Genomic DNA, 22,671 nt, shown 5'->3' with positions numbered 1-22,671 from the left:
ATCACAGAATAAAAGAGTTTGAAAGGACCTTGGAAGTCTTCTAGTCCAACCTCCTGATCAGGCAGGAAATACAATTTCAGACAAATGATTTTCTAATATCTTCTTGAGTAGAAGCAGTACTACTAAAAGAGATATTCTTATCAAATAAAACTGTTTTCAGAAGCAGTTACAATGTGCTTCTGTGTGAGAACCCAATGTTTGTTTTCTTATACTTAGGTATTTGTGGGGTTCTTGGTCTTCTTTGAGCTTGGTTGTTCTCTTGCACAATATTATACAACTAGGTAACATCATGATGATGGATAATGAAACATATTTAAGAAAACAACCAAGCTCAGAGAGCACCAAAGAATTCTCATTTCAACCCTGAGCCACAGATATTCTCCTTTCTTGGTTGTTATTTTGCAGGGCTCAGCATTGAAATAAAAGGCCCTTGGTGTTCTCATATGCTTTCTTCTTTTATCGTAGGTTTTTGTTATGGCTGCAATTTAAGAAACTTGGTTTACGTAGGAAACGAGACACCTGGTCTACCCCAACATGTGGGAGGGGGCATTCTGCTCCCTTTCGCCTTTCAGCTCCAATCCAGGAGCCCTCAAGCAGTCACATTCACGAAAAACCATTTTATACCAAATTTATATTTTGCTGATAAATTTATTTCTTTATCAGCAAAATATAAATAATATTTGTACTTTGTCTATAATATCTTTGTACTTTATAGAGATAGTTCCATAACATACTAATGAAGCCATTGTTTTCATTTACTTGGCATCCCTACACAAAGGAGCTGGCTTTTTGATGTGGTTCTGCCAATGAATTTAGTATACCTTCAGGATTTATGTATTGCTCTAACCTTTAATATAGCTCAATCTAACCCATCATAGGTTATACAAATGAAACCATTATGGTTTGTTAATAAGCCAGGGTTATTAGTGTTATGAATGCAACCATTATTTGGCAGCTATTTAGTTAATGCATTCGGTCTGCATAATGGAACACTGTTCTTAGAAATGATATATGCATGCATGAGAATTATATACTGGTTTTTTTCCTGAACATCATAGATTTTATATATATATAAAGCAGGTAGAACTAGCATATTACAGAAGGAAGTGGCAGAGCTCTTTTCCCCAGTCCATTTGTTTTCCATGAAAAGAGAGTTAATTGGAAAAAGCATTTAACTTGAGATTTCTGCCTTTGCAGTCTGAGTCAGCAACCTAACTGGATTCCACTGAATGCTTACATCTCCTAATAATAAATTTCTCCTCCATAAATGTTGGAAAGGAATGGAAAGAAAAGTAGAATGATATTACTTTGGCTAAGCTAGGCAGCAACATTTTTAATTTCACCCCCCCTCCAGATGCATTTTCGCTCTTAAATTAACTGTGGAAAAAAATGATTTGATTCATGACTACATTAGGAATCTACTCAACCAAATCTCCTTTGTCACAAATTAAATAATAATCCCAAAGTCAAACATGATTTGTGAAATTAACATTTATCGAAGAAACACTCCCCGTGCTGCAACGCCGTCTTTGGCATCCGAAATATCAATCTTAATTCATAATATGCCTAAGAAACCAGGCTACCAGCACTGCAATTAAGACATGATGTTTGATGGAACGCTGATCAACTAACCTGAGACTAATTTGTAAAGGGGAGAAGATTGTGCTGTGTTGTACTTGCTGGCGACATCGGCATCCCCCTCTTAAACCTGAACTTTACAAGGTAGGAAATTACTGACACAGAGCTTTTTCACTCCTCCACAGTCATACTCCATTATTGTATTATCCAAAACTCATTAATTGATTTATTATGTTTCCACATTACCAATCGTATCATCTTGTTTTAATAGCAAGCAATGGCCTTTAGTATAACATCGGTATAATTTTCTTTAAATTATCGCCATCAATCAAATTGCAATATTTTTATACTTTGACAATAAATATCTTTCATCTTAAAGTTCTGGGATATAGCTGTCTGAGAAGCATTTTATTACCCTATCTTACAAAGAGATAAACTGAAATTTCAGTACCCCAAATCCTTAGATTTACACAACTAGTATGCAGTGCTATCAGGTCTAATATTTTCAAAAGTGATTGATAGTTTGATCACAATGCATTTTTCAAACATAATTTGATTATTTATGGACTTTGGTTTTTTTTTTTCACCTCTTGCTATGATTTCTCTTAGGGATGAAAAGATATTCTGAGTAGCATGCACCAAATCAGTATGGAGAAAGTCTCCTATCCCTTAAATCTAATCAGTGGGGAACAAATGTCATATATGATCATAAATCCCCAAATGGCACTGTATACAGTGTCAATCTTGTCTGTTTTGTGATTCTGGGGGAAAAAAATCCACAAGAAAGTATAGAAGTACCTTGATAATAAGCACAGTTATTGTGGCATCAATCTTTTGTAAATTAGTTAGAAGCACTATCTAACATTGCCAGGATGGCTCTGTAGCCATTGTGTTGTACATGGATATGAGAAATCTTCATTCCAATCTGTGCTCAGTTGCTATGATACAGCATAATCTGCTTTATAGGGTCAATGTGACTGTATGGCTAATTATTACACATTTGAAAAAGACATGTTGCAAAGCATATTGGTGTGAGTGAAGCAGGTCTGCACAAAGCAGTAAAGAAGTTTTGTCTAATGGAAGGTCTTAAGACAGCTTCAAAACCTTTCTGAGTGGTTATAGCTCCACTTTGTTTTGCTGGCAGACTCCCATAGAACTGTATGCTATTGGTTCATACTGTATATACGTTTGTGCCAGAGAAAGTCTTCAAAACAGTGGTGCCAAATTTCCATAGGACACAGATACTTTCTTTTAAGAAAGGTCCCTTCTATTACAAAAGGTCTCTTTCCAATGCTTTGCACAATCCTACTAATTAGATTCCAGATCAGACTTTTATGATGCAATTAACTGGCTTTATTCACAGAACTTTAGTTTAGTTTAGTTTATTTGATTTGTATACCGCCCTACTCCCGAAGGACTCAGGGCGGTGAACAGTCAAGCAATAAAATACATAAATACATAAAATTTAAAAACCAGATAAAATCAAATTAAATCATTTTGGCCCGGACAGATTAAAACACCCCAATAATTTAAAAACAGATTAAAATTTACATATTAAAAGAGGGAGGAGATTAGGCCAAGCCCGCTTGATGGAATAAAAAGGTCTTCACAGCGCGGCGGAAGGTGCGCAGATCCAGGATCCTCCGTATCTCTGGGGGGAGCTCATTCCAGATGGTAGGTGCCCCCACAGAGAAGGCTCTCCCCCTAGGGGCCGCCAGCCGACACTGTTTGGCTGATGGCACCTGGAGGAGTCCCTCTCTATGAGAGCGTACTGGCCGGTGGGAGGCTATTGGTGGTAGTAGGCAGTCCCGTAAATAACCAGGTCCTAAGCCATGGAGCGCTTTAAAGGTGGTAACCAAAACCTTGAAGCGCACCCGGAAGACCACTGGGAGCCAGTGCAGCTCGCGCAGGAGAGGTGTCACATGGGAGCGCCATGACGCTCCCATTACCACCCGCGTGTCCGCACTCTGCGCCAGTTGGAGCCTCCGGGTGCTCCTCAAGGGGAGCCCATGTAGAGAGCATTACAATAGTCCAGGCGGGAGGTGACGAGGGCATGAGTGACCATGCGTAACGAGTCCCGATCCAGAAAGGGACGCAACTGGCGAATCAGGCGAACCTGATAAAAAATCCTCCCGGTCACGGCTGTCAGGTGCTCTTCTAAAGACAGCCGTGAATCCAGGAGGACGCCCAAGTTGCGAGCCCTCTCCGTGGGGGCCAATGATTCGCCCCCAATAGTCAGTGATGGCGTCAACTGACTATATTGGGACGTCGGAAACCACAGCCACTCGGTCTTGGATGGGTTGAGCCTGAGCCTGTTCCTCCCCATCCAGATCCGTATGGCCTCCAGGCACCGGGACATCACTTCAAGGGCATCATTGGGGTGATCTGGGGTGGAGATGTACAGCTGGGTGTCATCAGCGTACTGATGGTACTCCACCCCGAAACCACGGATGATCTCGCCCAGCGGCTTCACATAAATGTTGAACAGGAGAGGCGAGAGGACCGACCCCTGCGGCACCCCACATATGAGGGGCCTCGGGGTCGACCTCTGTCCCCCTGTCAACACAGATTGCAACCGGTCAGAGAGAAAGGAGGAGAACCACCGCAACACAGTGCCTCCCACCCCTAACTCTTCTAACCGGTGCAGCATGATACTATGGTCGATGGTATCAAAAGCCGGTGAGACATCTAACAGGACCAGGACAGAGGAGCACCCCCTCTGGAGGAGCCCTCCAGAGATCATCAACCAACGCGACCAATGCCGTTTCCGTGCTGTACCCGGGCCTGAAGCCCGACTGGAACGGATCCAGATATGTCGTTTCATCCAGGTGCTGGGGGAGCTGTTGCGCGACCACACTCTCAACAACTTTCGCCACAAAATGAAGGTTGGAGACCGGACGATAATTTACCAACATTGCCAGGTCCAGGGAAGGCTTCTTGAGGAGAGGTCTCACCACCGCCTCTTTCAAGGTGGCAGGAAAGTTGGTAAACTTGTCTTCTGTTTTAAAATGGATTTTTCCTAGTGCTTCCCTTATTTTTCTTTCCATTAAAAAAAAAAATCCATTAAGAAATGAAAATAGGAGAAAATCCCCTTCCCTGATATTTGATAACATTCAGTGAGAAAGTGGGTAGAGCCTGGAAACCATACAGGTTCGCAAGGTATCAAACATAGAACATTAAACATGTATGTTAGTGTTTTTTTGTGTGTGGGAGGAGCTACAAGCCTATATATATATAAATTCTGACATTAAAATGTTTTTATTGGGTGACTAACTACTAGAGTTCAGTTACTCATCTCCAGATTATACAATATTTTTACTTTTTACAGTACAGCAGTACAGCAAATATGAAAGTATCTTAACTATACACTATTGCCGTGATGGCGAACCTATGGCACGTGTGCCACAGGTGGCACGTGGAGCCATATCTGTGGGTATGCAAGTGTTGCCCTAGCTTAGCTGCAGTGTGCATGCGCATACCGGCCAGCTGATTTTCGGGCCTTTTGGGCCCACTAGAAGTCGGGAAATTGACTATTTTCAGCCTCCGGAGGGCCTCCGGGGGGTGGGAAAGGCCATTTTTGCCTCTGGAGCCTGGGGAGGGCAAAAAATAGGTCTACCAGTACCGGTAACCTTTTTACCATTGCGTGCCAAAAGCGGGGGGAGTGCGGAGGGGTCACGCACACATGCATGGGGGAGCAGGGTGCAGCGAGGCATTCAATTATGGGTGTGGGCACGCTCGTGTGCAACCCCCCCGTGTTCCCCCCGCTTTTGGCACGCGACTGCAAAAAGGTTAGCCATCACTGCACTATTGTATATTGCTAATAGCTACACTTAAAAACAATTCAGGAACAGCCAGATAAGTCACATGTATCTATATAAACAAAAAGGCAGAGAATATTTTTTTCTTTTATTTTTCTGGAGTTACCTTGAGGTAAGATGGGCAGCATATAAATTTTATAAATAAATAAATAATATTATTTTTTCTAGTATTGCAGTTCATTGTTGAAAAGACTTTCAAGAGAGGGAAAGAGAGAGAGAAAGAGAGAGAGAGAGAGAGAGAGAGAGAGAGAGAGAGAGAGAGAGAGAGAGAGAGAGAGATTGAACTGCTTCATCTTTTATAGTTAATTTTTGAATGTATGGATCAATTTTGTTTGACAACAATTTATTGTTCTAGTTCTATGGTTTATATGTAATCATTACTTCCATTCCACATTCTCCCCTTGGTTTAGCAATCTCATTTTCAAGGAGACATGATATTTTAAAACGCTACCTACAGCCCAGGTAGGCGAATTTGAATCTTGCTCACTTCTTTGCTTGTCATAAAGTTGGAAATGTTTGCATTTTTTTGTATTTTGCACACAAGAAAATTGTGCATGTTCCAAATCAGTAGGTGATGCCTGGTGATGAGATTTCTAAGAGAAAAATAGCTTAAAACTCCAGCCAGGGAAATTGGTGAAGACCCTAAGTTGAAAAGCAGATGAGAATGAGAACACTACTTGTGATAGCATCCCATTCCTCTTGAAGACTCAAGCTCATAGTTTGGATGTATTTCTACATTTATCTACTTCCAGGTTTTATTCTTCTTATAACAAAAAGCCTGCCAGTGCAGTTAAATAAATAAGTAATGACAAACAAAATATAATAATCCATAACAAAACCTCTCTAAAATCTATAAAGCGGATGCAATATTAATAAATCTTAAAACATCAACAATTAAGACATCATGGTCCAGTAAGAAGATCAATCTTGAACTCCATTCCTAGTTTGGGAGTAGGTAGAAGTAGGTAGAACCGATGCACTAGCTATACCTCTTTCTGGAAATAATACTGTACATTAGTTCCAATCTGGCCTTGCCTTAACGACATCCCTCTGGATTACTATGACCTCCTTTGTAGGGAGGAACTGGTTTTGAATAGGATTCAGAAATGTCAATGAGTTCAGAATACTGCTGTCAAACTACTGACTGGGAATGACTGCAGGGAATATGTAAAATCTCTTGTTAAAATAACTCCACTGCCAATTATCTATGGTGGGGGACATAAGACATTATAACCTATGTCATGCACCTAGGAAATTTGAAAAGCTATATTCCTCTTTAGAAGTTTCTTGAGGCTTTTGATATTCTGCCTGGTGAGCTTCAAGCTTTATATATACTTTTTTTGATGGGAACACAAGGCAGATATTCTCCAAGCTACTTTATCTGCTGAGATGAGTTGCACTGTTCAATTGTTTTTATATTTAACGTTTTAATTCTGTCTTACTTATCTTTAATTAGAATTTTATTTCTCATTTCATCTTTATAAATTGTAAAACATGGTGATAAAACATAAAATATCTTAATATATTTTATAATCTGGCCAATTCTTTTGTTTGTTGATAGTAAACCTGGAAAAACTCTGTCATTCAATTCCTCTAAGAAAGTGACAATGGATATATTCATTAGTCTCACAAAGTCAGTAAAATAAATAGAGCCAGTAAAAATAAATAAACAAAACATCAATATTGTGGGGGGAAGGAACCAAAAAGGTTCTTAAATCTTAAATGACATTTGATTATAATACTTCTTTTAGCTTTGAGAAATATACCCCTTTTCAAATTCCAGAGCAGATCTTTCCAGCTTGATGTCCTCACAGATATATTTTAACTTTCATCTGAAACCTACCAAACTAGGGAATTCTGCTTTAGAGAAATGTAAGGAACAATAAGAATTCAATTAATTTATCAATTGTGGAATTGACAGATTCGACAAGTTCCAACTGTCAATACATCCATGGGTTTACTGAGTTATATTGAAAGAGTCATTCACTAGTCTGTTTCTGTTGATTTGACTGGTCTACTCAACACATTAAGATGTTCAATAGCCTCCCAATGTACTATATTATTTTTTAATATGTTATAAGCCACCCATAGTCACTATGTGTGAGTTGGTCTGCCATATAAATTTGTTTAATAATAAATAAATGTCAATGAATAATACCTACAAATATTTTTTATTTTCATAAACGTCGTGCAGCTTTAAAACGTGGGGGTGTTCTATCAACTTCAAGATGGCTATTTCCCGTTCCACCTAGAAGAGAAAAGAAGGATACAAGAGATTAAAATCTATGTCTTAGATTATATGGCAATGTTCTGTCTACCATCTTTCACTAGTTCAGTAGTAAAATAATGTAGAAAATAGATATACAGGAAATGTGACCAGTTGACAAAAAAACTAATGGTATTTGCTTATTTTCTATTAAAATTATGCTAATGTTCATTCAAATCAGGGGTGCTATTCAGTAGGTTCTGACAGGTTCTAGAGAACCAGTAGTGGAAATTTTGAGTAGTTCGGAGAACTGGCAAATACCACCTCTGGCTGGCCTCTGAGTGGGGTGGGAATGGAGATTTTGCAATATCCTTCCCCCAGGAGTGGGGAGGGAATGGGGATTTTGCAGTATCTTTCCCCTGCCATGCCCACCAAGCCACGCTCACCAAGCCATGCCCACAGAACTGGTAGTAAAAATTTTTGAATTCCACCACTGATTCAAATGCATATAAAGTTTAGTCATATAACAAAAACAACAGAGTCTTAAAGTGCCTTGGCATAGATACTGTATATATGGCATAAGCTTTCAGGGACTAAATCTTGTTAATTGTAGGAAATGGTATTATTAATGAGCAATAAAGTATATATAGAGAGATGTAGAGAATCACAATAATATACAAGTACAATAATTGTATCATATTTACAGAAATAATTATGATTCCCATGGTAAATGTTCTTTCAGTAACCACAATGTTTCCAGAAATTCAAAGATTTAGAGCACCGAGTCTGTTTTACATAATGATCCAAAGTATAAATGGTTCATGAACTGCTGGACTGACAGTTCCCCTGGATATTCTGTGATACCTTAACGGAATTTAAAGCACTATTCAGTGGAGAATAGTCTGAGGCCATAACTGAGATTTTCTGCATTTTTAACTAATTCTGAATTCTATAACTCTCATTTCTCATTGTCAAAGAATATTTTAAAAATGCAAATTATAAACCATAACTAGAAACTTCTTATTGTCTTTTCTCCCATGCAAGGAAAGCACATACATGTCTAAGATTTTCTGAGCTTATATACAAATCAACAAAAAGACTATAGTTTCGATACCAGAATCCTCAAAACATTTAACATTCTTTAATGTATGATGCACAAACCATTCCTTGGAATACTGTATTAAATCTCAAACACTACACGATGTGCGGAATTGTCATAAAATAGGATAAGCTTGTTAAGCAATCTGTAATTTTATGAATGAATTCTTTCCGTGCTCATTTAATTTGAACAAACACTATTTTCTTCATTATTGAGTGTTCTTCATTCTTGTTGCCAAGTCATAAATGGTAGATATTACAGAATAAATTAATAGACAATAATGAAGGGTTAATAAGTTGTCCTGGAGATGGAATTTGACAGAAATTCATGTGCCAGGCTATGTCAAGAAACAAGAAATTCCAATGAAAGATATGAAGAGATGGAGAATTTTTGAGAATTTTTACCTAATATTATTGTAATACTATATTCATGGAAGGGACCAAATGAATATCTGTCAGACCTTGATAAATGATTATGGCATTGGAATAACCATCAATACTAGCCCTTTGGGGTAAGACCCACTCAGGAAGTAAACACTACAAGAAATACTAAAACTAAAATTTTATTTATACAAATGACAGCTTCTTGAAAGCCTGAGAGTGTTTGCTTTACCTCCCTCTTATATCAAAAAGAATCAAAGCAAGATAATCTTAACTTTCTTTGTCTCACCTTCCTGAGCTAAGTTCATGTTTACCTGGACTAAGTTTACTTGGGCTAAATTCAAGGCAATCTCCTTACTCCTCTACATCAATGAAGGTGAGGTAGATTAACACTGCAAATAAGAGAGATCTGAGGTGGAGGAGGAAAAGGTTCAAAGCCCCATCTTCCATTCCATCAAGGTTCATCTCAAAATCTGCTTCCCATGATTCTTCTGTTATTTGGCCAATGACAAGGAGGACTGCTTGGAATGTACATCCTGAATTATGGTGAAATACTTACATTGCTAAAATAAAACTTTTAAAATATATTGATAGTCTCCAGGGATTGCTGGATGGTATTTGCCAATCTTGTTCTGTTTATATTAATAAAAGATTTTAAATTGTACAGCAGAGGGCAAGCCGCTCATGACATAGATACCAGAATTCTAAACAAAATCAGTAATATCATACTATACCTTTGGCAATTTTCTCTGCTGAATAAGGTGCTCTAAATTAATTCTGCATTGGCACTTTTATTGTTACATAACCGGAGCAACTGAGGATGGTTGGTACACTTATATAAGAATGAACCACTAATGCTTTAATCACAGTCTGATGAACTGAGAAGTAAGGCTATACAAATAAACAACAGACTATTAAAGTCAGCAGACTAATATAGAATTAGAAAAAAAATCATGAACTCTGAATCCAATAATGCTCTTGCTAATCTGGCATTTTTTTCATACAATTTTCTGTATCAGGGCAACCTGCATGAAACTAGAGATATTAAAGCAGATTGGACAGCATTTGGACAATATAGTTATATTCTGTCTCAGTAGCCAAACAGAAGAATCTGGTTGAACTCTGTACGTTGTATTTTAAAAATTAAAAGCCAAGTACAGCTTGTTAAATCTTGCCAGAGATAGAAGTATTGATTTATTCTGGTGATACAAACCTATTTATTCATTTATTTGTATGTATGAAATATTAAAAAAATATTCAATATATCACAATGTAGAACTCTAAAAACTTAGAAACTATAACCTTCTAATCTAACAGATACACCACAAGAGATTCTATGATGTGGCTACTTTGAACTTCTTCTTCCTTCCCACATCCAACTCAGGACTTCACAGTCTCTTAATTTGGGCTTCTCTTTGGAATGTGCTGCCTCCTTCCTGGGCATCTGTGGTGCTGCTGAGAATTCTCTCCCTACTCCTTCTCTAAATGCACATTGTTAATAGAAATAGTCACAACAATAAGATTTGCTTATTTGATCTGTAATAATTCTGGGAATAAAGTTAGGATAAGATATGATTTGTCCCAATAGCATATAGAGATGGGGAATGGGAAAAAAATTATGGAGCTTTGGATTTGGATTCATCGTATCCTAAATCAAAATTATTATTTTTTGCTTTTTGCCAATTGTATATTGTATTGTATTGTATTCTTAATTCTCTGTTTAAAATGTCTTAAATCCAGAGAGGAAGGTGAAACTCACCAAGTTTCAAATTAACCTCACTGTTTTGAAAGTCTCTAATATTCAGAAAGTGGTTAAACTCAATACTGAATTTGATTAGAAAGTGAGTATCAGTCCATATTAGAAGCTCTGCCACTTTTGAGAACAAAGATGCCATCTCCATCAGCTCTTGGCACTCAAACCCATAGGAAACCTGTTTTATGGTGCCATTCAGAGCCCTGTTGGGTGATCTCCTGTTTTCTCCTCCAGAGAGCTTTGAAGGAATAGTCTTCTCGCTGATCTTCTTTTTCAAAACAGTCACTGTTTCCATGCCTTTAATCACCCATGACTCATACCAGAAGGCCAGATTGGGCTCAGCCAACTGGAAGACCAGAGATATTTGGTATATTGGTTACTTTTATTGTCAGGTTTTAAAAACAAGTATATAATAATATACTCATTGGAAATTACTGAAATGGAATCCTAGCTCATACCCACAACAAAGGATTGATGAAAGCTGCAAATGGACCCTAGATAGAACTAAAAAGCAAGGCAGAAAAGAGTTATAATGGCTAGGCTGGCTTTAACTTTTTCTTATCTTAAAGATTTTTTAAAAAACTGGACTGAGATATTAATATCTCAGAAAAGATAGAAAGTTCAGTGGGAAAATTGTTACATGATGAGAAAAACCTAAAAAAAACTGTTACCTCACATAAAGAGTTTGAACAATGGAAGTCAACTAAACTGAGATTACCAAAATGGAAATACAAAAGACAAATCAAAGAAAAGATCTGGAGATGAAACAGCTGCAACAGGAAATGATGCTTCTTTATGAGATGTAGAAAGTAGACTGGCAAAAACTTTGAAGACTCCTTTTGAATGCCGAAGATTGATGAAAGATCAAATCCTGCAATACCATTGGCAGATCAAGATTGTGAAGAGCAAAAAGAAGAAATGCTAAGTTTGAGTAATTTGATTAGGAATAAACTTTTTGTTTAATATTTCTGGCAACTTCTAATGAACATTTTCTTGAACTAGGACTGAAATGATTTCTGAACTGCATAGAGACAAAAAATTAGGTTAGGGGGGGAATATTTTTTAATTTGCAATTTTAAAAGAGGAATTTTGATGGAATAGACATTTGTAAAAAGGTGACAAAGGGGCACTCCATGCAGCTATTACCCAACATTCTTTGTTGATCTTGGACAAAATCAAATGCTTCTTTAACTCTTTACCAGTCGTCTGGCAACTTTGGTATTTTCCTGGTTTGAAAACGAACTACCTGGAGTTGGAAACGTATTTTCCTCCAACATAATATTTAAAAAGAAAAAGAAAACAAAACAAAACAAATTCTTCATGTGCATATTGGAAAAAAAAAACTTAGAGCATCACTGACAAAGGAATCTGGCTAATATTATATCTGACTAAAACAACGTAAGGAATTTTATTGTATCTTTGCCTCTCAGCATATTGAAGAGTCATTACTTTTAAAAAGCCTCTCCTGCTGACGGCTGTGGCATCATGTCAACCTTAAATGAGTGATGCGATGCTATAGTTGTTTCAGGGTACTTCTTAGTTACTGTCTAAAAGCCTGAGATGAATAGGCACACAAAAGTAAGATTTATGGCTTCAGTCACTTAAGAAGCCCCCGTTACAATATTTTAAAATTTATTTGCGCAAGCAAAAAGGAAAACAGAAGATAAAGTAATCAAACATAATATCTCATGTTTTTAATTAAAATACTCCACTTTTTTCATTATAGTTTGAGTATTTACAAATCAATAGCAAGATTCCGTCATTTTTTTTACTTCTTGTTTAATTTTCCCCAATCCAAATATTTTATTGCCTAAACTGTAAAATGTTTTCATTTAAAAAAAAAATACTTGTATTTCGCTTCAGAGATGCAACTTGAAATAGCCTGTGTTTCTGAATTTTTCAGTTCATCAGTAGTCTACAACTATACATATTAAAAACAAAGTGTCTTCAGACCAATAAAGTACCAAGTCTTGATCTTTAATCTGTACTTTAACCTAATAGTTGAGTACAAAACAATAATAAAAATGATGAAATACTACTACCCAAGAAAAGCCTCTGAATGAAGAAATTCCATATAGATTTTGCAAATTACTAAGTAAGTGAATCTACGTAGTTTGAATTTTAGGGAATTTTTAATAGTTTACTAAAGTACAGTCAGACAGTACAAAGTTTGAAAGCCACAGCTGAGGGCCACAGGGGAAAGGACAGTGTAATGTTGATATCATCAGACGAAACCAGGTCGAAATGTTTATATTTTTTCACTTGGTGGAAAATGGCTGGATATGTTATGACTATTGGTAGATTAAGATACTTTCTCCCTTTTATTTCCCACCTAAACCCAGCTGAAAACCGCATCACTTTTTGATGCTTTGCAACCAATTTTCATTGGCATAATCTTTGAGGGTTCCAGAGATCACAAAAAAAAAAGCTTTGAAGTGTTAATATCTAGTGTTTTCTTTTAACAAATTGGAAAGGAACTGAAAATTTCTATGCTTGGAGAAAAAAAAACTGAATATGGGAAAGAGAGAGAGAGAGGGAGGAAAGCAGGGGTGAAATCCAGCAGGTTCTGACAGGTTCTGGAGAATCGGTAGCGGAAATTTTGAGCAGTTCGGAGAACCAGCAAATACCACCTGGCTGGCCCCAGAGTGGGGTGGGAATGGAGATTTCTCAGTATCCTTCCCCTGCCATGCCCACCAAGCCACGCCCACTAAGCCACACCATGCCCACCAAGCCACGCCCATAGAACTGGTAGTAAAAAAAATTGGATTTCACCACTGGAGGAAGGAGACTTCCGATCTGGCTGATTCTTGTCTGCTTGCTAGTTCTGGAAAACAACTTCTCAATGGGATAAGATTGAGACTGTATGTTTCTGGGCAGAGATCATTTGCCCATGACTGTGGCCTGAAAAGAAAGCTGCCCTTGGTGGCAAGTTACTGATGAAGTTATTATTGAAAGGGAAATTCCAAAGGGGACTGCCTGTTTAGAAGTCCCTTAGAGATCCTTTTAGGCCAATGGCAAAACTATAAGCAAGTCATGAAGTCCTTCCTCAGCTGGTTGAATTGATTGGTGGCTTTCCACACATTGTTTATATCAGTCTTGACCAGTGCAAAGAACTCTATGTGGGACTATGCTTGAAAGGGGTCTGGAAGCTGTAGCTGGTGCAAGATACTCACTAGTGAGAGGTACTCATTAGTGAAAACTACAGGGAGTGTATGAGACTTGTACTGAAAGATCTGTTTTGGTTGCAAGTTGTTTACTGAGTACAGTTAAGATACTTTGGTTATCTTTTAAAATCCTAATGGCTTAGAATCTGATTACGTGGCTCAGCGGACTAAACTGCTGTTAAAATAGCACTTAGCTGCCAGCTGCTTGCAATTACTGCGAGTTCAATTCTCACCAGGCTCAAGGTTGACTCAGCCTTCCATCCTTCCGAGGTAGGTAAAATGAGGATCCGGTTTGTGGGGGCAATAAGCTGACATTGTTTAAAATAGAACACCGCTTAGGGGGCCCTAAAAGCCCTACTAAGCAGGTATATACAAAAGTATGAAGGCTGTTGTTTAATGCATTATAAACCGTCCTGAGTCTCTGGAGAAGGGCGGCATATAAATCGAACTAATAAAATAAATAAATAAATAAATAAATAAATAAATAAATAAATAAATAAATAAATATGTAAAGGACCATCTAATTGGCTGCTTCAATGGCCCTGCTGAAAATACCCCTGCTGCCAAATGCCAAAAAGACAGCTTTCTGAATTGCTCCTGGGCTGTGAAATAAATTCGTCCAGGAGCTGCATTCAATCCATTTTTTTCAGTTTTAGAAAATGTCTACACTATTATCTCTATTCCCAAACTGGTTACAGCAAATTATTTTTACCATTAATTTTGCATTAATTTTAGCTTGGGGGCTAACCTCATTAGAATTTATTTATTATCAAATGTGTATGCATCTCCAACAAGGCGACTCTGGGCAGCGTACCTTTATATTTGCCTTCATTCATAAAAGAAGTCTTTCTCACCAATTTTCTTCCCAACTGCTACCCAAGCTTCCTTCATGAAACAAAAAGTAATGAACTTTACTTTTCCAATGATGACATAACACTCAATTACTTTGACTGAGTAATTTAACCCCAGCCTGACTAGGTGGCTCAGTGGCTAAGACACTGAGCTTGTCGATCAGAAAGGTCGGCAGTTCGGCTCCCTAGTACAGGTCTCTTGCATGAGCAGGGGGTTGGACTAGATGACCTCCAAGGTCCCTTCCAACTCTGTTACTGTTACTAAGAGTTGAGGTGGGGCCCAACTCTTCTGGCATTCTGGAAGATTGTCAAGGCCTGGTTCTGCCAATTGGCATGGTGATCGAAGACTAATATGCAATCCTGGGAGTGATTGGTTGCTTGAGGGAGATTCCTCCACTTCTTTATCTTTTAATTTTTAACTTCCTTTTAATTCTGTTCTTAACAGTTTAATTCTATTTTTATACCACTGTATGTTTTTTACTATAACTGCCCAGAGTCACTTAGATACCATGGGCAATTTAGAAATGTGATAAATAAAATATTAATTGAAAATATGCTTGTCAAACCTTTCTTTTTTTCACAATCTCCAAACTATGGCTGGAGTGGAATTTGGGAAAATACACACATCCCTCTTAGCTTGGACTTCTGGTTTTAAAGACAGCAATAATCCTCAAGTTGCCTTCAGGAAGGGATGCAGAATCATTGGTATGCTGTTAAACTGTGGCTGTCGGTGGTGAGTTTTTCAATTAGTGCAGTCATTTACTTAATGGAATAAAATAAATCAAAACACCACCTGGGTGTTTAGCAAACCCCAGGCAACTTAAGTGTCTGAAATGTGAAATATTTTCACTTGTCTCAGCTGCAACTCACAATGTCTATGGAAAAAGAGAGCTTTTAAGAATCAGACGAATACTAGGATCCTTCTGTATTGCTAGGTTGGAGGGTTTTGTTCAGCCATCTTTGAACTGCAGTAAACAATACCAGCATAACATTTGCTGTGGTCCCATATAACCTTTATTGTAGCTGTTTCCTGTCATCTAACCTCCCACTCCCATCCACATAGAATAGGTAGCATGCACTGCCTAATACCGTTAGGCTATTCTTAGGCCAGGGGTGTCAAACTCGCATCATCACGTTCTCGTCACATGACGTATCGTGACTTTCTCCCCACCTTCATTAAACCAGGGGTGGACGTGGCCAGTGTGTGACTCATCCAGCCCAAGGCCACGAGTTAGACACCCCTGCCTTTGGCATTTGAGCTGCAGTGGCACAGTGGTTAGAATGCAGTACTGCAGGCTATTTCTGCTGAGTGCCAGCTGCTTACAATTTGCCAGTTCGAATCTCACCAGGCTCAAGGTTGACTCAGCTTTCCATCCTTCCGAGGTCGGTAAAATGAGGACCCAGATTGTTAGGGGCAATATGCTGACTCTGTAAACCGCTTAGAGAGGGCTGTAAAGCACTGTGAAGTGATATATAAGTCTAAGTGCTATAGCTATTGCTATTTTTTGAATAAGGAAAAACCACCACCACTACCAACAACAACAATTTAACAACAGTACAGTCACAGGGTGAGTCAACAGGAAGAACATATCTTGGGAAAATGGTAATAGATGTTGCCAGGGTATTTTGTGCCTTAGATGTAAGTATTATAAAAAGCCATAAACTACCCTTCTTGGTCATGCATAATTGAATGGAATATTCAATATTGACTGGAATAAAAGAGATGTTCAGAAACTATTAATAACTAGAAAGTTACTTCAAGACACAAAGCATATTTGAGTTTTATCTTGTCTTTATTTTTCTAAATAATTCAAGATGTTGAACATACCCTAATACTCTTTCCTCCTCCTGTTTTCCTCACAAAAAACCTTGTAAGGTAAAATGGGCTGAGAGAGAATGCCTGGCCTAAGTGGAACTAGAACTCACAGTCTCCTGGTTTCTAGCCTGGCACCTTAACCTCTAGACCAAACTGGCTCTCAATATTTTCTACTAGTAGTAGTTTCCAAATACTCTCTATGGTCAGATTCAATCATAATTATATTGGATTAAATAAAATAGGATTTAAATCTCATGTGAGTACACAACTTTCATCTAGCAAATATAGATTTTAAAAATCAATTTCTAAGCATGTCTAGCAGTCAAAGAGGACTTTCAGAAACAATGTTTCTATTGCAGAATTGGCCCATGCTTTCCTGGTGTCTTTTGATAAGTGAATGTTTTCTCTCTGAATTACATTCCATATCTGCGTGATAAAGTAGTTGGAAAAATTATAATAGTTATCCCCCTGGATTCTATTACCTGGGGACAAGAAAAATGAGACTCAGCTCAAATTGCAAAAGCAACATGAGTATAATAAATTTAAACAGTCTTTTGTCTTTGCTTCTTTCAAATGAAATGCCTACCTGGATTGCAGTTATCCTGTCTAAGTAAGTGAATTTAATACAGAAAGCCAGGAATAATGACAAGATCTCTATCCAGATTGCTGTGAAAATTGATATAAAGTTGTTGCAATTCTTTTCCCATTCTATGGAAATTTTACAGAGAATTCGTGTAATTGAGTAGTTCTGCTCAAAAGCTTAAAGAACAGCTGTGATTCCTCAATTATTTTTATTGCGGCAAATGTTTGCTTAAGAACACAATTTCACATTTCCAAGGAAACACCAGTGGCTGGTAATTCAGTCTGTAGTAAACCACCAATGACTTGCCTAAAAGAACAGAATGGCAATGCATATTATCAGCAAACCAGGACTGCTACACCTCTAAATAAAGCTAAATAACTTAACTTCTAAAATATGAAGTCAAAGGACAGGAAGTGAATCCTTCCTGTCCTTTGACAGCATTTGGAATCACTTTTATGTTTTCTTGCAGTGAGAAACTTACGTATTGCTGTTTGTTCCAAGCTGTGAAGGGCGAAAGAAAGCAGGGCCCTGCGGAGCTGACTGCTTTCGTCCAGATAAAATTACAACAGAACAAACCAAATCTCAAACAGTTAAGCCAAAGAGAAGCTCTAGAAGCCTGCAATAAACAGAAATCATGAAGCCACGGCTGCATAATATTAAAAAGACTAATGTATCTCCAACTGTACCTAAGTCCTAAACCAGTGGTGGGTTTCAATTTTTTTTTAATACCGGTTCTGTGGGTGTGGCTTGGTGGGTGTGGCAGGGGAAGGATACTGTAAAATCTACATTCCCTCCCCACTCCAGGGGAAGGTTACTGCAAAATCCCTACTTCCTCCCGATCAGCTGGGACTCGGGAGGCAGAGAATAGATGGGGGCAGGGCTAGTCAGAGGTGGTATTTACTGGTTCTCCAAACTACTCAAAATTTCCACTACCAGTTCTCCAGAACAGGTCAGAACCTGCTGAAACCCACCTCTGTCCTAAACTCTAAGAATGTTCTCCGAGTCAAGTTCAGAACACTTTTTTCCCCACAACAGGCGTTTATACAGGACACACGTTGAATCAAAATGGATTTAAAGGAGACACAAAGGCATACCGCTTGGTTTGTGACCTTGCAGGTAACAATTAAAGGTTTTTAAGATCTAAGCAGGGAGCTGATTAGTTAAATAAGATGCTTCACTAACTCTGCTAATGACAGAGACTAACCCAAGGGCAACACTGCCCTTAACAAGAGAAATGCAAGATCTTCACTTCTGTCTCCCTTCCCAAACCTTTTCCTTGGTAACATTGGCTCCCTATTACTATAAACTCATTTCACACAGACACACCTCAATGGGAAGGACGGTACTTAACCATTTCTCCATTCAATCTTGTGACCCCTTTGAATGACTGTAAAGGGCTAATGCTTTGATGGGTCTCTCTTTTATTACGTGCAATTTTTTATGTTAACTTTCTTTGCAATTTGTGGCTGTCTTAGCATAACAAAGATGGAATTACTATACGCTATGTAGTGAAAATGGAACCTACCATTACTTTATTCCATCTTTTGCATATTTGCAACTTCCTCTTCTCTGAATGGTATTCAACTGAAATGCTATTTTTACGATTGAGGGAAAAGACAGGAAAAAAACATCTTCCAATTCATAGGATTTGTTAATTTAAAATTATGAAAAATTGCCCAAAGAGATAGAGGCATAATAAAGTGATCCATTTCCACTCACTCTACTTCAAGGATAATCTGTTCGTTTTCCGGTGTTTAATACTATCATGCATTCTCAGTCCACCCAGCAGAAGTTATTAAGCTTCCTTTTTAAGTTCATGCCTAAATTGCAAAGTAAGTGTTATATTTCGAAGTCTCAAAAACTGCTATAGGAAAAACTACAGAGTGCTGCAAGACTGTTCAAGTGTCTGTTAACCTTTTGCCTTATGCTGTACTTGCAGTGAATTTGCAAAACTTTTCTAGATACATAAAGTACTGAAAAACAGCTTACAATGGGAATTTATGAAAGATAAATTGATGCTTGAACTGATTCAACGGTCGATCCCATTCATGTTGTTTCTCAAGACTTGAAGCATTGAAAAAGAACACTATGAAATTAGAGATGTGATGTCTTGGAATAAATAAAATCAAACAGCTTAATCAAGTTTCAGCGCTAATACAGGATGTAATTTTATCGTAACAAATGTGTTAAGAAAACGGTTTGGCATTTCTAACTCCACCTTATGTGGTTGTTATGACTGCTACATAATACAAAATTACATTTGACAGTTTACATTACAATCATAGAAACAGTATGCCTCTATAAAGCAGTCACCTGTAGTGCATGTCTCTTTAAATTGCAAGCAGGAAGCACTGATAAAAACTGACAACAAATGGGATTTTTCATTCGGCATGCAGAATAATCTGCTACCCAATGGTACATAGCAAATTAAACACCTGATATATAGTTCCCTGACTATATTTAGGTGAATTGGGTTCTCTGGAGCGGGAAACTGCTCCTGTTTCCAATGAAATACCTTCAGCGTCAGTAGAGTTGCAAAAGGTAGTGATGCTCTATATTAATTTATTTATTTAGTTTTTACCCACTTATCTTAACCAGATTTTTTTTAAAAAAAATGGAGCCAGAACTAGCTCTTTCATCTAACCTATGGGTGGAATTACTGAAGGAACAGGTACAGTGAACTTATATTTCATCATACCTTTAGCCTCTTATTCATAATAATTGACTTGCAGGTAGTCCTCAACTGATAACCCTACTTGAGCCCAGAATGATGGTCGTAAGTTGTGATGGCTGAAAAGTGGCTCACCATATGAGCTGGCTTGACTTTAGGACCACATCTGGCTTTCCCAGGTGCTGTTATCAGGGGTAGGCTACTGGGGGTTCACAGGGGTTCAGGAGAACCTCTAGGTAAGATTCTGTGCAGTTTGGAGAACCCCCAAAACCCACTCCTGGCTGGCCCTGCCCACCCCACCCTGTCCCTCCCAGGAATCCCCCACATGGCCCATTTTAGATGCAAGTAAGTACAGGGGCGCGTAGAGGCTCAGGGAGGGCGAAAAATGGGCCTACTGGAAGTTTGGGAAGCCCGGAAACGGACTCTGGAGCCTGGGGAGGCTGTTTTTGCCCTCCCAGAGATTCAAGGAAAGCAAAAACGCCCTGCCCCCTGCTGTGGTGCAGGAGGCTGACTAGGCCACACCCACCATGGCCACGCCCACCCAGCAACCGGGCAGAGAGCCCCTTGCTAAAATTTTTGAATCCCACCCTTGGCTATTATTAAGTGGACAGAGAGAAAGAACTGCTCCCCTTTTTGCAGAAGGGAATGGCAATAGTGGACTACAGGAAAAAAAATGCTTTGATCTTTGTGGCTTTTTTGTTTTGTTTTGTTTTTCTCCAGTCTAGTACTGCAGTTTCCTTCTTGCCTGCCAGAGAAACTCCACCCCAAGTGGAGAGGAATCTCTCTGGCAAGCAGCATTTTCACTGTCAAAAGATATTAACTGAAAAAGGCCCATCCCAAAATCCAATGAGAAATTCAAACTTGGATTTCAGAACAGACCTTTTTCAGGCAGCCCCCAGGAATCAGCCAGGTGGCAATTGCTCTGTGAAAGCAATTTAGAAGATTCTTTCTGTCAAAATATGAACAAGTCTCCTCTGTCCTTGTGATTCAGCTTAATTTGGAGGGCAGGTTAGATAATAATAATGCAACAGTACAAAAATAAAAAGGATACACAACACGTGGAGGGAAATAAGTTAATCTAGAATTTGCAATTTACTCCCCCCCCCCCACAACTCTGAGTAATAAGATTTAGAGAAGGCAGTTTAGAGAATGTGGTTTCATGGTTATTTCCAGTCAAAGAATGCAGGGAGAGGTGGGGAAGTCTCTTACCTTTTGAAATCCTATGACAAGGTATAATCCTCAAAACAACGCTATAGAGCACTGCACACCAGAACAACTAGACACAAGAACAGTTTTTTCCCCGAACACCATCACCCTGCTAAACAAATAATTTCCTCAACACTGTCAAACTAGTTATTAAGTCTGCATTACTATTAATCTTTTCATCGTTCCTATCACCCATCTCCTCCCACTTATGACTGTATGACTGTAACCTTGTTGTTGGTATCCTTAAGACTTATATTGACTGTTTCCTAGTATGATTTGATTGCTTATTTGTTTCCTATGACTATCATTAAGTGTTGTACCTTATGATTCTTGACGAATGTATCTTTTCTTTTATGTACACTGTGAGCGTATGCACCAAGACAAATTCCTTGTGTGTCTAATCACACTTGGCCAATAAAGAATTCTATTCTATTCTATTCTATTCTATTCTATTCTATTCTATTCTATTCTATTCTATTCTATTCTATTCTATTCTATTCTATTCTATTCTATTCTATTCTATTCTATTCTAAAAATGTGGACGAATGCAAGAGTTGATGTCCTCAACTTTATGGTACTTTACAGTATGTAAAATATTTTGATTTTCTAATAAGGGAACCAAGCAATACCAGGCATTTTTATTCACCTTTCACGAAAAAAACAACAACACATGGAATAAAGCTGTAATACTCAAGTGGTTCACTGACATTGGTCAAGGAAAAGAACGCCACCACATCCAGGGCTTCTGAGAAAAGCTAAAGGACAGCATATACAAAATCAAAAACTCAAGTCTGCACTTTTCTTTTGCTTTCTGCTATTAATGCAGGGGGTAATGAGGGGAAAAGGCAGAAGTCTTCAGCTGAAACTATGCCAAGTGGGCTCCTATGATTGATGAAGCCAGGTTGACCTAGCTTTATTCCTCTTTCCTAATGGGGCTTTAATAGACTTTGTTACCTGGCAGCTTTCCATACATAAAACATTTCCATTTTTTTTTCTGTTGGTATCTTAGACCAGTATTTCATTTTTATTTTTTACATTCATTGCATCGAACCAGTGGACAGGAAGAAAATTCTTATATAAAAAGTGTTAACAAAATAAGATACAAAAAAAAAAAAAACATGAGAGAGAGAAGAAAGAAAAGAAAGAGAGAGATAAGGCAGGAAGGAATGAAGGAAAGGAAGGAAAGGAAGGAAGGGAAAGGAAAACAAAGAAAGAAAAGAAGGAAAGAAGGAAAGGAAAGAAAAAGAAAGAAAGAAAAGAAGGAAGAGAAAGAAAAAGAAAGAAAGAAAAGAAGAAAGGATGGAAAGAAGGAAGGAAAGAAAGAAAGAGAAAGAAAGAAAGAAAGAAAAAAGAAAGAAAGAAAAAGAAAGAAAGAAAAGAAGGAAAGAAAGAAAGAAAGAAAGAAAGAAAGAAAGAAAGAAAGAAAGAAAGAAAGAAAGAAAGAAAGGAAGGTAAAAAATAACCTTGTGTGCAAAGTAATTTCTGGAAATTTATTCAGATTGTTTGAAATCCTCTCCACCTCTTTGTTAAAAACAAAACTTAAATT

At 38.0% G+C, this 22,671-nt stretch overlaps 1 protein-coding gene across 1 annotated transcript in view; it reads right to left on the bottom strand.

Moving 5' to 3' along the window:
* The window catches only part of BRSK2 (BR serine/threonine kinase 2), a 453,493-nt gene that overhangs the window by 149,463 nt on the left and 281,359 nt on the right, over positions 1-22,671 (bottom strand). The window contains exon 3 of the mRNA XM_070957404.1: positions 7,559-7,644. Coding sequence (XP_070813505.1) covers positions 7,559-7,644 — 86 coding nt within the window. The remainder of the gene's footprint in view (positions 1-7,558; positions 7,645-22,671) is intronic.

Source organism: Pituophis catenifer, unplaced genomic scaffold, assembly GCF_029215685.1.
Source record: "Pituophis catenifer annectens isolate HBS135680 unplaced genomic scaffold, rPitCat1.0.hap2 SCAF_1, whole genome shotgun sequence".
Taxonomy (NCBI): Eukaryota; Metazoa; Chordata; class Lepidosauria; order Squamata; family Colubridae; genus Pituophis; species Pituophis catenifer.
This window is presented reverse-complemented; position numbering and strand designations above follow the sequence as displayed.